Source organism: Bombus flavifrons, chromosome 6, assembly GCF_040668555.2.
Source record: "Bombus flavifrons isolate JBK064 chromosome 6, iyBomFlav1_principal, whole genome shotgun sequence".
Taxonomy (NCBI): Eukaryota; Metazoa; Arthropoda; class Insecta; order Hymenoptera; family Apidae; genus Bombus; species Bombus flavifrons.
Window position 1 is genome coordinate 3,318,518 of NC_138447.1, and position 15,539 is coordinate 3,334,056.

Genomic DNA, 15,539 nt, shown 5'->3' on the forward strand with positions numbered 1-15,539 from the left:
TTCTATGGGATTTTAAAACACAAAAACGCTACGAATAACGGTTAATATATCTTTCGTGGTTTGGTTTATTATTGATCGCAATGACTGATTGTTTGCCTTATTCGCAATGTCTTCCCGGATGTTACGCTATTTTCTCCGATTGAAAACGTTGCTGGTAACGCTGAAATTCATAACATGTTGAACAGAAATCGATTTAGCATTACCATTGTAAAAATCGCAGAGAATCGATTTCTTAAGAGTTTGTAGAGAAAGGAACCACTATCTGGGAGATCCGTCGAACTCAAGATTCATGGTATTCATGACAAGGGCTAGAGAAAGAAGAATGCAACGGGAGTGCGCATGGAACGGCAAAAAGCCAGAAGTAGATACAGGGTAAAAAGACAAGGGATGAAGAAAATGAGAACAGAAACAGCGACGGCGTGAAGACCTGCCGAAATCTCCAGAGGGAAAAACAGAAGCCTCGTCTTGACGTGTTCTTCTTCACTTCACTCTTCCCCGCTGCGCCGCTTTTACTCCTTCAGTTTGCACCCTTCCCTTGATCTTTCTCTCATTCTAGAACCGGGGGTAAAAGCATGTAGTGGGATGGGCAGTAGAGGTAGCGACAGCAGGGCTGTACGAAGAAAGGGGCTGTAGCGTGGTAGTCCCAGTTCGCTGGGGACAGGATGGTGGGGTGATACGAAGTCGGGCTACGTACAGTAGTAGCGTAGTAGTCGCTCGTCAGGAGGGATGATTGTAGAAGAGGAAGGGGCATCGATCGGTCATGCGCAGACGATGCTAAGCATTCGTCGTCCTTTTCGTATTACGCCGTACAAATGTATTGGCGTCATACAGTCATACAGTTCGTTCTAGGATTAGAGGTGCGGAGGGTGTGGTATGCGGAAACCAGCCCTCTGTCCTCGTCACGCACACGCATACACGCACGCATCGTCTACGCGACAACCAGGAATACGCGTCGATCGCGTATTCGATCTTGTACGTTCGTTTTATTTTGGATCTCTTTCGCCTCCTCCCTTTTCTCTTTTCACTGCTAATTCGTATGCGAATACATATCGGTAGACATCCTAATTTCAACACCACTCGAACATTACAGCGCATTTTTTTAAGTTTCTGCTTCTAAATATGGTCTTGTTTCGTAGAAGTCTCTGCTGTGATATTTTAATACATAATTTGAATACAGTGACACGAGTTTATTGACCAATGTAAATACAGGAAGAGAAAATTGTGAAATCGAGAGCAGAGAAGAGGATACGCGATCGGTAGGTCGGTTGACGAAGCTCGGCGCGTTAAACGAAGCGCGCTCGTATAGGTTATATCGCGCAATCATGTAGGTTAGGTTAGGCTATCCCCGCCGGCAGCTGCGTACAGTAGGGAGGCCGCGCAGGGTCCGTCATGTGACTGGAGGCGGAGGCACCACACCCCCGTGGGGTGCAACGAGTAGGGGAAGGTTGGTGGTGGACGCGCCGCAGGTGCGGGCGGGCGGGCTGACGAAGCGAAAGGGAGGATGAGGAGGTAGGGAGCGTGGTTTACTAAGGGTGGCTGTCGAGAGGAGTTGGGGGGCGCCGCGGCGCCTCTCTTGCCTCAAGCGCAGTGCGACGTCGCGACGCGCCACGTGCGGTGGCAACACACACCGGGGGAGGTACAACGTACAAAAGTCACTTTCTTCCTTCCTGTCGTGTATCGTCGCGCTCGTCGTCGTTTCCATCCTCGTTCTCGTCCACGCATCTTTATATCGCAGCACACGGGTCACTGTCTTCTATTAGTATCTACAAAATTTCGTGTCCTCGTACTGCCAGCTGGTATCGTAGTGTCTGCCGATTATACGAGTCATCGTCTAAGTACTCACAGCGAGGGTGTGAGAGCGACGAAGAGAAATAAAGAGAGAGTGAGAAAGGAAGGTAGAGGGAGAACGGAAAGAAGGAGCGAGAAAGAGAGGGAAGGAGAGAGGCACGAGTCGAAGGACGAAACAATATCGCACAAGAAAAGGCGAAAGGTAGGGAGAGGGGAGGCGAGTAAAAGAGAGGGCAAGAAGGGGATCGAGAAGTCGATGAGAAAGAGAGGAAGACGCGGGTTGCATTTCGAATTAGCCCTTGCTAATCTAGCCGAGGATTAGGTTACCGGGCCTTGATCGTGTATGTGAGTAAGCGTGCGCGAGTGCGTATATTCGAAAACAATAGGCCAACCGAAAAGAAAGAGAGATCGAATTGATTTTCTCGTTAGAAGTTAATCTGAAAACCGTTTACCGTGTCGTCCTTTCACGAATAGGACAAAAAATCTTTGGAAACGCGACGACGTTTTAGCACCAGCAAACACATTACAGTTACGTTTGGAGTCGCGTTGCGACGCACACGCTTTCCTTGTGTTTCGCGAGACGTGGACACAGTGGATCCTCGCGGGGCTCTTGACACGAGTGAGAGGAGTTGTAATTTTGTAATCTTGTTTACGCGATTCTAAGCGCGAATCAAACCACGTATCGAGTGTTTTTCTTCGAACGACCCCTCGTGACGTGTGGCGTTACTCCGTTTTCGCGCTCAAAAAACGTCTGGAACGAACGACGTTGTGTTGCTGTGATTTCAATCGTATGGGACTAATTTTGGTGTGTTTCGGCGTGAACAATCTGTTAATTTATTCCAGGAAACTTGTGGTGAGTACGTGAGAGTTTTCTATTCTGTTTTACTGCTTTTCGTGATTTCTTTCTCCGGTTACGTGACATTTAAGGTTATCTGCCAACGAGTATAGGTTACGTAAGCTTGTTCCGTTTTCAATGAAAGAAGACCCGATGCTGTTTTTGTGTAATTGATCGAGTTCTAAATCAATTTCGTGACTCGCTCCAGTTTAAGAACTCTAATCTTAAGAACTCTATAATCTAGACTCAATAATAAGGATATTTATTTACATAATTTTTATGTCGTTCGTATCAAGCCCTCGTTAAATTCCTGATTTATCATTCCAAGGTACTTAATATGGAAACGTCATGTTAAAAAGTGAAATTTACATAATTCGTACTTTCAAGTGTTGATTACGTCTAATTATAATCGTAATATCTACACGATAAGTACCATTAAACTATTGGCGACCATGAGCATGTATTAATCGAATCATCACCTCGAATATAGCGATATAATAAATAATTTAAATAACGAAATTATGTATTTTTGTCGAATAGCAGAGCAATATCGACTTACGAAATCACCGTGTACCAGGATAACTCGAGTTATCTTTTCGTTTCGTGAAAGTGTTTACAATTAAAAAGTGGTCGTGCCACCTCGGGGAGCCGTATTTAACTTTGCTTAACTAAGTTCTCTATCCGTTGACGGAGCGCCCGGGGGATTTGAAACGACGACAGTATAATTCACATTTTTTCGAACAACTTTCAGTTTTCTTCTTGTCCGTGCCTTCGTATTTATCTTAATCGCTCGTTTCTGAATTCGACTTCTATTCACGCTGTTTATATCTTTCTTACATTCCACCAAACTCTCTACTATCTTCGTACGCCTGTATTGTTCTTTGATTTTTTCGAATACTTGTTTTGGTAGATTTGTTGGAAAATTCGAGAATGCATCATCATGCTTTATTATAAGCGCCGATTATAACGTTCGAGCTTTTAGCATTGTTACCGTATAGAAATAAATGCATACATATCGTTATTAACACATTCGGAGTTGTTACATATAATCGTCCTCGTTCATTTCAGCGAAATTCATTTCATTTCAAAATATGTTAAGTTTGTAGTGAAGAACCAGTTCCGCATAAACATTGCTTTGTTCTGTTAAAATTAGCGATATTTCCATTAGTTTGAATTGTTTGCTATAAAAATTTATTTTCGTTGAAGTAAATATTACCTAAATGTAATCTATTAGGTTTATCTGAAATTTAATGCTTTCAATCGTAGAATGCTTACATATATGAATTGTTTGTGTTTGTTCATTTGTTTCTGTATAAATGAAATTTCTTTTATTGTCTCTTGAAATATAGCATAGTAATGAACAAATGAAAACAAGAACGAAAACCGTAGTAATACAATATGGCGCAATAGAAGAAATATGAAACGAATGGATAATGATGTAAACGGCCACGTAAGCAATTAGTAGTATTTTAAGCTTTAAAAATAGAATCAATGTAATCAATCATTCTGAGATATGTATAGGTATGTTTCCTTCTTTTTAGTACCTATTCTACATCGTAGTTCTCACAATGTTATTATAATATGCAAATCCATAAAAATCTCTTTTCTACCTTTTTTCTATTAATCGATTCTGTGTTTCCAATTGTATATAATAAAATTCTTATCAATATATTTGCAGGACATTTTTCACGCTGTGGAGGCCACCGACGGAAGATGCCGCCTACGAATCAGCTCGGGACGTGAGTGAGAACTTTCATATTGACGAAGTGCCAACTGGCAACGAGTTCTGAGGATCTACAATATTTTCTCAATCACGGAGGACACTAACAACAATATGTCTTATCTCGCTCTGGACTCCAATGCCTGGCAGGTAAGTGTCAATTTCAATTTTCATTTGCGTTTTCATCGAAACGCAAGCTACAACAGAAGTAGCGGAACGGTAAAAAATCTATTGTTACATTCTTACAAAGCAAATTGATAATTCTTGTACACATAAAGTACCATACATTAATTGCTAAAGTATATTACCATTCGTATCTTTCTAGATTCTATTTTGCAGATAGTAGAATACTTTCTACCAAAGATTGTTATAATACCCATTCATGGAAAAGTGTGACTACTGGCAATTGTTTCCACGATCGTTTTGTTATTACTGGCACAGTCTGTACAATGTTCCTCTTACAATGGAGAATAGTCGAACGATTCGAGTGGCTCAATTAATTCGGCTTTTTCGACACGCGTTAACTGTGCAAAAGTTAAGAGAAATGCTTGACGAACTGTGGCGTATAAAAGTCGGTTGGGATTATATGTAAATGCAATTACATCGTGTAAATACGTAGTTGTATGACGAACAGAGGTAAAGCGCGAAGCTGTGTCGCTTAATTCGTGGAAAGTGCAATAATTTAGATGGTAAATATTTGTTGACGAATAGATTGCTTTTATGGGTGCCGAGTTGTGCACGCGATGAATTTGCGTTGTTAGAAATCACTGGCGTGTTGAAAATGCTAGTATAAAATGTCTAGTACGCGAACGCGTTTCGCAAGTAATATTCAGTTTCTGTTCGCTGCAATTGAGATCGAATGTTAAATAGCTCAGATAAGGGCGCTAAATGAGTCTTGTATAATATGTATACTATTGTAGCGCGATAAAATTTGATGAAATCTGTAATATACATAATTTTCTCAAACAATGTGATTATGTTATAACGGATGCTCAGTTATTCAATGAACTAAAATAGGAGTAGCTTTTAATCCGGAATTATCTGTCAATATTACTCTCTCTATATATATAGAGTATATAGAGTATATATATAGAATATATATATATATATATATATATATATATATATATATATATATATAATATATCCGTCTTTTTAATTACTCGAGCTTCATTTGAAATTTTTCTATTAATATTTGTACACCGTATAAATGTATATATCGCGTGATAAATATGCTGAACAACACAACAGATATACCACAAGTAAAACAGGACCAATATTGGACACATAAGCCAAACGTATGCAAAAGTAAAAACATCAATTTGCTACAATTTAAATTTTCATTTACGAGCTTCCTGCGATCCACAGGCTTTTTGATAAAAAATTTCGTGTTTCACGAGAAGGGGCAAACCAACTCCTCGCTTAGACTACTTAGTAGTTTGCATCCTGTTAATTTTCAATTCGTAAGATTAAATAAAATCCCGTAAAATTCGTTTAATTAAATCTAGCACTTTATTTCTCCGAAATGCAGACGGAATTCACTTTCTGTAAAAGAACGCCACTTGAATAGATATCCGACTCTGAACAGGATTTTTAAGATCGTCGGTCGCGTGCCCCGATTTCGAGCTATTACCATAAAAGAGAACTCGTGGATCGTGTTGAACGCTCAGTCGGACGAAACGAGCCGGTGCAGCCTGTTACCTCGGGCATTCCTAATAAACGTCGCAGATCACCGGGGACAGATCAATCTTCTTCCGTGATCGCGCGACGATCACCGAGGTTCCTCCCCATTCATAAAGCAGCCAACCAGGCGACAGATACGGATCGAGCCGCGGCAACTCGGCTCCCTTTTCGCCGGTTAATTCTCCGCTGTAGTTGCAGTCATTATCGAGGCAAATTAGCGACGCTCGATTCGCGTCCCGACATTCTGTATGCGATGTGGGGAACGAGTTTGCGCGATTACGCCTGCTGAAAAACGACGCCGTGTGCAGAGATGAGCGTAAATTAGGCAATATTCAACCAGCGATTATCGTGCTTAGGTTCATCTTGGATCTGGTGTTTCATGGGATTAGGAGTAGCGTTGTTTTAATTTTGTCACATTGTTAAATTGGATATTTGCTTTAGACAGTAAGTTGGATCGAAGCAGCTTCTTAGCTGTTATACGTGACAATGACAGATTTGTACTATGAAATTTAATTGTTTTAATTACAAAGTCCATTGTTGACATTTTCTTATATGAGAACTAATGGATATTAAGATACATTTTATAATTTAAGGTAAATGTTCTTTGGTGTAATTTTGAAGGTAAATTAGTCGATTATAATGGTGAACACTTAAAAACAATTAACCCTGTGAAGAAAGTTGCCAACATGAGCAGTTTCGGAGTAAATCAGCTGCTATCGAATCAGAGGTGGTCATGAAAAATTAATCGTACACATCAGACTTTCGTTTAGAAGAAATTTCTCTCGATGGTAAAAAGTTAATAGGATTGCAGGGAAACCTAAAAAAGGTCATTCGTGTGGTGAAAAACATCGGTAATCGTCGAAACATATTCGACACAGTATGGCGGGTATCAAGATTCCCCTTCGGTAGTCACGGAAATCATATAGCGACGGCAGGAAATGTAAGGCCTCAACCATAGCGGATAACGGAAACACGTTTAGGCAGACTCAATCCATATCGAATTATATTGTTAGAGAACTTCACTAGCTTTACCTAGCTTGCCTAAAAGACGGTAGTTTTGGCATTGTAGCAGTCTCTTCCGGTCCGGAGAATACACAGTTAGAATTAATTTTTCAACGTTTAGCTAGGTTCCATTTTCGTAAACATAACGCTCGAATTATCATTTTAATATTAAAGATTCTGTAGTTTGTGATTCTTATTATATCTGCATGTCAGATGTTTGATATCTCTACTCTACATTTCAATCGATTTCGTGATCTTACTACAAAAAGGGAATTATATCGCGTAATACGTTTAACGAGATATTGCATTTAACGAATAATTCTGTATTAATAAATTCCAAGCAGCATATTGTACACAATATATGTAATTAGTAATTGATAACTCTTTTCTCTTAAATATGAATTTTTGAAACAAATGTCGTTGCATTTTGTATTTACTTGCAAGTAGAGCCCAATCTTCAAAATGAGTAAAACAGCGCGTGTCAAAAACAAGATAAAAATATAGAAAAAAGAAGAAGAACCGAAAGAGAGGGCAGCATAGTATTTACACATTTTCCAATAAAGTATGATGCGTACGCGTGGCAAAGGCAAGCGTCGGCTTGTGTCTTTGCTTGAAATAACAGGGGGTGCATCGAACGTGGAATTAATACTTCGGTCCCACGTGTTGGATTTGTTACTCTTTCTCTCTTACTTTCACCTTTATCGCGTTTTATCTTTGTCCCCGTTTGTTTGTCCAACCGTCCTCTGCGATTTCCACCAATCTTCCCCGATCGAACCGGCGTAAAGGATAGGGAAACCACCAAAGCAAGCAGTATGTCCACTGAACAACATACGAGCAATATTTCATATAGGTGGCCGGGCGCGTGTGCACGCACGTGCATTCGTACACGCACGTGCTTTCTCTTGGAATCAGATGAGTTAAGAGGCTGAAGCGCGGTTTCGTGTCCCCCGCATATTTGTCTTCGCTATCCACTCGACTTTCGCGCTCGTGTCCGCGCGTTAAACCGACGACTTGTATCGTAGGGAACAGAGTGCGTTCTTCGGCTTCGATTAAGTGAACAATGTCCGGACGAATTTTACGATTTCCCTCCAATCCTTTTGATGGCGTGACAGGTACGACATAAATTGCCCCTCGTATTGTGAAAAGTCATGTAACTAGTATCTTCGTTTTAAGGTTATTCGATGTCTTGTCTCTGTCGCAACGAATATTGAAGCATTTATTGATTGATTTTTAACTTTAAAATATTGCCTAATAATTTTTCTAATTTGTAAATCGTTGGTAAACGATTTTAGTAACGAATAAACTTCGTCTCCGAATTTTTCTGAGATATATTATCGTTTACAAAATTTCAAAAATGAATAGGTTATTAGTTCACCAACTGACAGTATTTGTAAAATTTTCTGTGAACTGCGTTAGCTCCGACATTATATTGTTATGGAATATAAGATCCAGCACCTGTTAAACAGCATTATCCGAGATGTATAAAGTTCGCTTGTCAGATTGTCCGAAAACGATATCAATTAACGCAGTATGATCGATATTTCTTTTGTTTGGATTTGAACTCGCAGAAAAGTAAAGTTGTTTGCTTAACACTATCGCGATGTAAGCAATTGCCTCGTAGATTGGTCGCTCGATTACTCCGATTATTTGTCTCTTCATCTTAGCCTAATGCGTGATTCACTGCTTTGCATGGTGAACGAGACAGGAACAGTTGGTGGCTACATCAAAAACTCGGCGCACTTCAAAGTTGCTCGATCTATGGAGCAGCTCACGAGGTACAGGAAAGGAGAGGGTTGAAGGTGGGGGTTGGATGGCTCGTTTGCGCGGCGAGCGACGTAATGGAGGGTAAGAAAGAAAAGGAAGGGTGAACGAAAAATAAATGATACCCGAATTAGCGTAATCGTATGATGGTTTCACGAGGGAGATTCTCGCGCACCGAACGGATATCACGAGGGACGAGAAATTGAATTTCGATTTCATTCCGCCGTTTGACGTTTACCGCTGCGCGGCCTCGAAGATTTGCAGATTGTACAGCTGCCAAAACTTTTGGAAGGAATTTTTGATGTCTAAAAAAAATCCATTCAGATATGACTGTCATTTTGAACATGGAATAATATATTGATAATGTTTAACTAAGTAGCATCGAAGCATAGATATTATATTTTTTCTTATTATCGATGCTTTATTGCTATGTTTTACACAATAAGATATATAGATTACAGAAACTTATATTTAAACTGAATGCCTTATAACGATCGATGTAACTGTGTAGACCTGTCAGAGATCTACTGGAATAGAATTTGTTCAATTATTGTTTATTCTGTATGAACGCAACACGAGAGGAGAAACAGGGAGTCAGAAAGAGAAAGATAGATAGATAGAGAGAGAGAGAGAGAGAGAGAGAGAGGCAGGCAGGCAGGCATGTAGTGTAAACTAAGCTCGCTTTGTTAGCGTTCAAACTTCGATGTAGAACGGAACCGGAATTCTCTAAAACGGCTGATGTTCAGTAATTACAGCTCCACGGGCGAGTCACGTACGCAGCATGCCGCACGCAAAGGGTTGAATAAAAGATGATGAGCTGATGTTGGCCGAGCCACGGCGATGCCAAACATCCGTGATACCCCTTGGAAACGTTGGTTAACCCAGTGACAATGCGGAGAACGAGGTCCATTGTCACCCCCATCGGGTACAAAGGGCTGTGGCACTTTGTTCATGCGCGCTTATGTACACCAAGCATGTTACGAGACACATTCCTGTATAATGCAGAAGGCAAATTCAGTTGCACGCGTTTCGCGGTGTACTGCAATTCTTCCGTCAGAGATAACTTTCATGACTTTTCGAGTAAGCGCGAGAAACTATTAGAGAAACGAAATGAGCGAGGCGAGTCAGGTGAAAATGTGGATCACGGTGAAAAATGATGATAAGATAACGCAAATCTCCAATGGTAAAACGACTCGTAAACTTTCAAACTTTTTGCAAATAAAATAAAACAGAATCACTCGTAAAAGGGTGACTCGAAGATAATCGTTCCTTACTTAAAAATTAAAAAATTGAGAATGGTCTAAGGAATTTAGATGAAAAATGGCAGAAGAAAAAAGTCAGAAGGTGTCACATATCTTCCGCAATAATAATTTTTCTAGACTGTTTTCATTTGGCACGGACGTCAGACGCGACGCGCCGTGATCAGTCAAGCGACGTCGGCTTGTGTTTTAGTCTTTAACCCGTTCTGCTTCCAGTAATTAAGACTGGAGCATAAAAAAAGAGAGAGGAAGAGATGAAGGGACAGTGGGGAGAGTGGGCGAAGCGAAAGTAGTCGGGAAGGGATTGGAGAAGGAGAGCAAAAATAGAAGAGTAGGTGGGTAGTAGGTGGCATAGGGTGGTTGGTGGTAAAGGTGGTGCATCGAAGTGAAAGGAGAGAAAAAGGAAGGAGGTGAACGTTGAGGCAGTAAAGGGGAGAAGGGCAGGGTTGGTTGTACGATGACATGCTCCTTTGTTCTGCCCTTTTGCGGAAGACATCGTAGCGAGTAGCATTTGCAAGCACAAAGAGAAATAATGACTAGTCCAGTGTTCAACTAATATTTGCTTCCAACTTTTCCCGAGATTTTTTCTCCAAGAATGCTTCCCTTTGTCATTCGCGAGAGCCGGTAGACACGACGTTGACGATGCTGGCCCGGTTCGGCTTGTCAGAAAAGTGTTCTGACGCTCGTGGAGGAGGATCATCGCGTCGTTGCAGAAAAACTGGACTTAAGATGGCTAGTGCCACAGTCTGTGCTATCATCTTATGTATCACGGAAACAAAAGATTATACTTTTGCTCGGTCCGTTGCTTGGCCCTGTTTTGTCCTATCTTTTTCTTATATACATAACTAACAGACAGCACGTACTACAATTGACTTTCTCGTTCTCGCTCGCCACCTCGATTTTTTCCTTCTGTTTCTACTTTTCTTCTTTCTTTCTTCCATCTTTCAACTCTTGAGATTAAAGAAACTTTATTCCTCTTCTTCGGTGATTTGTTGCAATCCATTCGTTACTGCTCGCAGCGTTTCTCATTGTTGTGACTGCTAATTTATTTTATCCAGAGTAGCTTTGTGGTGCTTTGTGGATAATTCGAGGGTAAAGAAGAGTTTAAGACGCAAATGATCTGACGGCGTTTTCTAGACGACAATTTCTTTCGTACTTTCTTCTTCGTCGAAGAAAAAAACTTGAAATATTATTTAAATATTTCCCAGTGGTGAAACGATCGTAACAGTGAATTTCCGAGGTTTTTCATGGACCACGAGCTCGCGAACTGCACGTCGGTAGAAGGGTGACCATTGAATCTACCCTATATCTAGTTTAGTGATCCTGGTTTTTTGAGGGTGGTAGTTGCTGGTCGCAATGGTGGTGGTGAAATCGAGTTAGCCAAATTAACCATGAAATAGACTCCCTCCGCCCTAGTGTCTGTCTATTTCGTCAGCCGTTCGTGTCGTTCGCATCGTTCCACGACCACTAACCAAAGCTAACCAGTCCCCCAGGGCTTTTTAGGGCCACTGCACGCAAAATTGAAGTATCAGGTCCAAAGAAAATGTAGAAACCGTTCTGCGTGACGTTCTTCGGTATTTTGGATAATCGATACTGATTTCGATGATAGATTGGTATATCTAGAAAAAAATCATTTTTCTTAAACAGAGTGCAAAACATATTAATTAAGTAATTTTCAAAGGAAATTATCAAATTTTTACTATTTCCGAGTTCTTATTATTTAAACAAGTTCGAGATTCGAGTATATGTGAGGATAATTTTAGCCTAAAGCGTTTGCAAATTGCTCCGCGAAAGGAAAAATGTAACACGTAGTGTATAATTAGCAAAATCCTCCGCTTCTAACGTGCATCATTCTTTGCAAGGGCATTGCGTACTTAAGCGTTGGCTATCTTTAATTATTTCTGTAACTGTTAATTAGTTAAATGGCAACTACTTTATGTCGTACGTTCCTCACGAAAAAAAGAAAAGAAAAATTTCTACCCATGCGGTTCAAGAGCCCAAGTGAACATCTCCCTGACTTGATTCATGGGCACGATGATCCCATTGACAAATAAGAAGGACGCGGGTCGGCCTTTTTCTCATTAGCGGCACTTTGAACTAACCCGCCCACGTTATGACAAACTAGATTAATTTTCTGTCCAAAAGGGACCGCCTTCCCGATCGTTTGTTATGAAATTTCGACTGTCAGAAATTGCCGTGACTGGTAATGGTAAAAAACCTTTCGTTTAACCGATCGCGCCGCAAAACACAGTTGATCCTGCGATTTAGAACGATTCGTCGTCAACGTTTTTTTTTTTTACTCTTTTTTGTTCGATGTAACATTTGTACACGATCTCAATCGAGTTTTCGTCGTTGAACGTGATTGTTTCGATTCAACACGGCACGCTGGTTAAAAAACTAACGTAAATTCAACGACAACGTTTCGAGATGACAATTTTCATTCTCGAATTACGTCGCATGTCGAACATTCGTAATCGAGTCGGTTCGTTTCCATCTCTATTCTATTCGATTATAAAGGTCTCGCGCTGAAAGGCGGTTATAAAATAATCGACAACGAATAACATCAGATATCACGTATCGCCAGTGAATTATCTTCGATAAGAAATTTCATCAACATACGGTTTTACGAACGTCCGCGCGTGGACAGTTAATTTTTCGTATTCAATCGGGACCACGTTTCATAGAACGCATAGCCAATAACAGAAACTCCCGAGCTCGCTCGAAACGAGTCGATTCGAAACGATGTACGTTTAAACGATCCTGTCTCGTCCATTTCAGCCTTCGATACGATACGTTCGTGTACTCTCGTTTGTAACATTAATTAACTTTCATCAGCTCTTATCGACGCAATGATATAAGTGCCATGTGGATACAGATAGGCGAGACTGTAGAGTACAAATAGCGCGAATAAGTTCCTATAGCGATAATAAAGTCAGGTCAAGAACGTTGTAAAAATGGGGAGGAGGAGGACGTTTTCATTGTAAAAATCAAGATCCGGTTAAAAATATTCAAAGGTAGGAGCGATGGCCGGAGAGGGGTTTATAACTCACGTCAGGCAGGTAATTAGCCGCTTTTGCCCAGCTGTAATGGACCCGCTAAGGCACTAAGCGAGACCCTTAACTTATTTAAATGAACTGGTAACCCATGTCCATGTCCAACGTGAGCCAGACACGAGGCAATATAGAAAAACCATTTATAAGAGCACTATTCCGGATGCCTAAGACGCTTCTTTTCGTTTTGCTACACTTTGGACTCTGCAGCCATCAGATGATCTATTTTTTCGTGTTGACAGGTACGTAACAACGTGTACGCGCGGAGTTCTCTTTATAGCTTATTTTGCTTTCGATGGATCAGCTTGTGCCTAGGTAATTTTCTTACTTGCGTTAAAATTTTTTTTAACGATTTTTAACTCTCCTATTGTAATATCGCAGAATGATAAGTGATCAGGACAATTTCAATTAAATGCCTGTGTTATCTAATCTTCATTTATTCTAGAATCGATTTCCAAATTTATATACGAAAATAGACGCAAGAGATATTGAAAGTATCCGCCTGTCGATATCTCCCGTCTTTAAACCCGAGGAGTGCATTGATTTGTTTTCGATGGAATTTAGGGACATGTCCAAAGGGCGAATATTGATTTTATGTTCGGCTGTAAAAGTGTGATTTGAATTTTGATTGCGGGCTGGGAGAGATCGCGTAACAGGATAGTGCACGCTTTGCCAGACACACAAGAGCCCTCAACGAACGCTTACTCGACTAGAAAATTGAAGGAATACACGTTTTAAAGTGCCGAACTCGAAGACCTCCTGACCGATTAGGGTCTTAAAAGGAAAACCTGTGTTTCTTCTGATTTGGAATATACGTTTTTCGTTTGCATAATTAATTAACTATTTTTTCTTTATTTTTTCTTCAACGAAAAATATTTCTTTGTACATCTGTTACGAAGATATATTTTTTCATCCGTATAAATCACCTATGTATATATCTTTCATCATATTAATTATAATAACATTGAATGTGCTAGATCGCTGAACCATTTTTTTTCCTTCGACTGATTTAATATTCAGTAGGTTTTATTTTGTGCATTTTTAATATAAAAATGAAAAAGCAACGACCGTCACGACGTAGGCGTTTTTCTAGCTGAATCATCTTAGTTTGATTACGATCTTCAGCGAGCCATAATTCGATAATGATACGAAGGCACAGATTTTATCGTAAAAGCATGCTAATTTCGCTTTTGTTGTAACCCAAGATGCCTATAATCTGTGGGAACATAAAAATAGAGATTAAAATATCATCATAGATCGTTTTTATTATGGGGACCAGAGCCCTAGTTTCCTTTTGTCAACTCACACTTTGCAACGATACGGCACACGGATTTCTTCGTAATATCTTACGCAATTATCGTTAAACTTGCGCAATTATCGTTAAATGAGTGCATTTTTTATAGAAGCAAGGGTTACTGTATAAAATAATGAAAAGTAAAAAAGATAGTAATAACCTAATCTATTTTAGTAGATTAATGATGTATTTGATGTATTTGAACGTAAGTAAAGATCTATATCGCGTAATGCCGATGCTCGAGGATATGATAACAGAATATTATTTCACTTTATGTTGTCATTCTGGCGGTTGACGTGAGTCGCCATACGTTACGATACCCAAGGCGTATTTCTGGTGCATCTGCATGCAAAGCTAATGCAAATAAACGCAACGCGTGTCCGAAACATCATTTCGCATAAGGATATCGCGTTTATGATGCGCGAAAGTCTCACAGTGCAATATCATTAAACAAACTCATATCGCGGTCGAACTGTTAATTAACGTTGCTATCCGAGAAAATGTAACATGTTCGTATCTTTCCATTGAATCGTTTTCGTCTACTTTTTAACAAGTTTTAATATTTCATTATTAACGTTATTGTAACAGCGTATTGTTTCTTCTGTAATAAAATCCATATGTTTCTTGCTTTTGGTAATATCTTCGATCTAGATCTTCATTTGCATATCAGCCATCTGCAAGACGCCTCGCGAGCTGAGAAACATCGTTGACATTAATTGGTAAAATCGAAAGAAACGAATATATCGTTGCTTCTTAAATTATGTATGTTATGTACCTTTACATACTCTTACATTTACTTTTGTCATAAAAGTTTTTATATATTACTGGAAATGATTTACAAAGTATTATCCGTTTCTTTTCAGAGATACCATATATTCTTTCTTTACTCGCAAATCTTATTCTCTCGGGTTGTTAAATCTATTAAAAGGGATATTTCACTTAAACTGTTGCGTCGTTCGGAAGTGAAAATCCGCTCTCTCTCTCTTTCTCTCTCTCTCTCTCTCTCTCTCGAGCATACATCAAGTTTGCCCGAGAGGGTCGGCTGAAACGGCCAGACGCAATGTCGTTAAACAAACTCATAACACGGACGAACTAGCTGTTAATGTGATCATTCGCGGTTCGATCGGTGCACACCCATCTAATGATC

At 40.0% G+C, this 15,539-nt stretch overlaps 1 protein-coding gene across 3 annotated transcripts in view; it reads left to right on the plus strand.

Annotated features, from left to right (window-relative positions):
• The first annotated feature begins 1,614 nt into the window (after positions 1-1,614).
• The window catches only part of TfAP-2 (transcription factor AP-2), a 200,588-nt gene continuing 186,663 nt past the window's right edge, over positions 1,615-15,539 (plus strand). For all 3 annotated transcript variants that reach the window (XM_069115972.1, XM_069115973.1, XM_069115974.1), the window contains exons 1-2: positions 1,615-2,641; positions 4,302-4,493. Coding sequence is in view for 1 of the 3 variants with exons in the window: in XM_069115974.1 (XP_068972075.1) it covers positions 4,458-4,493 (36 nt within the window). In the remaining 2 variants the exon portion in view is untranslated. The remainder of the gene's footprint in view (positions 2,642-4,301; positions 4,494-15,539) is intronic.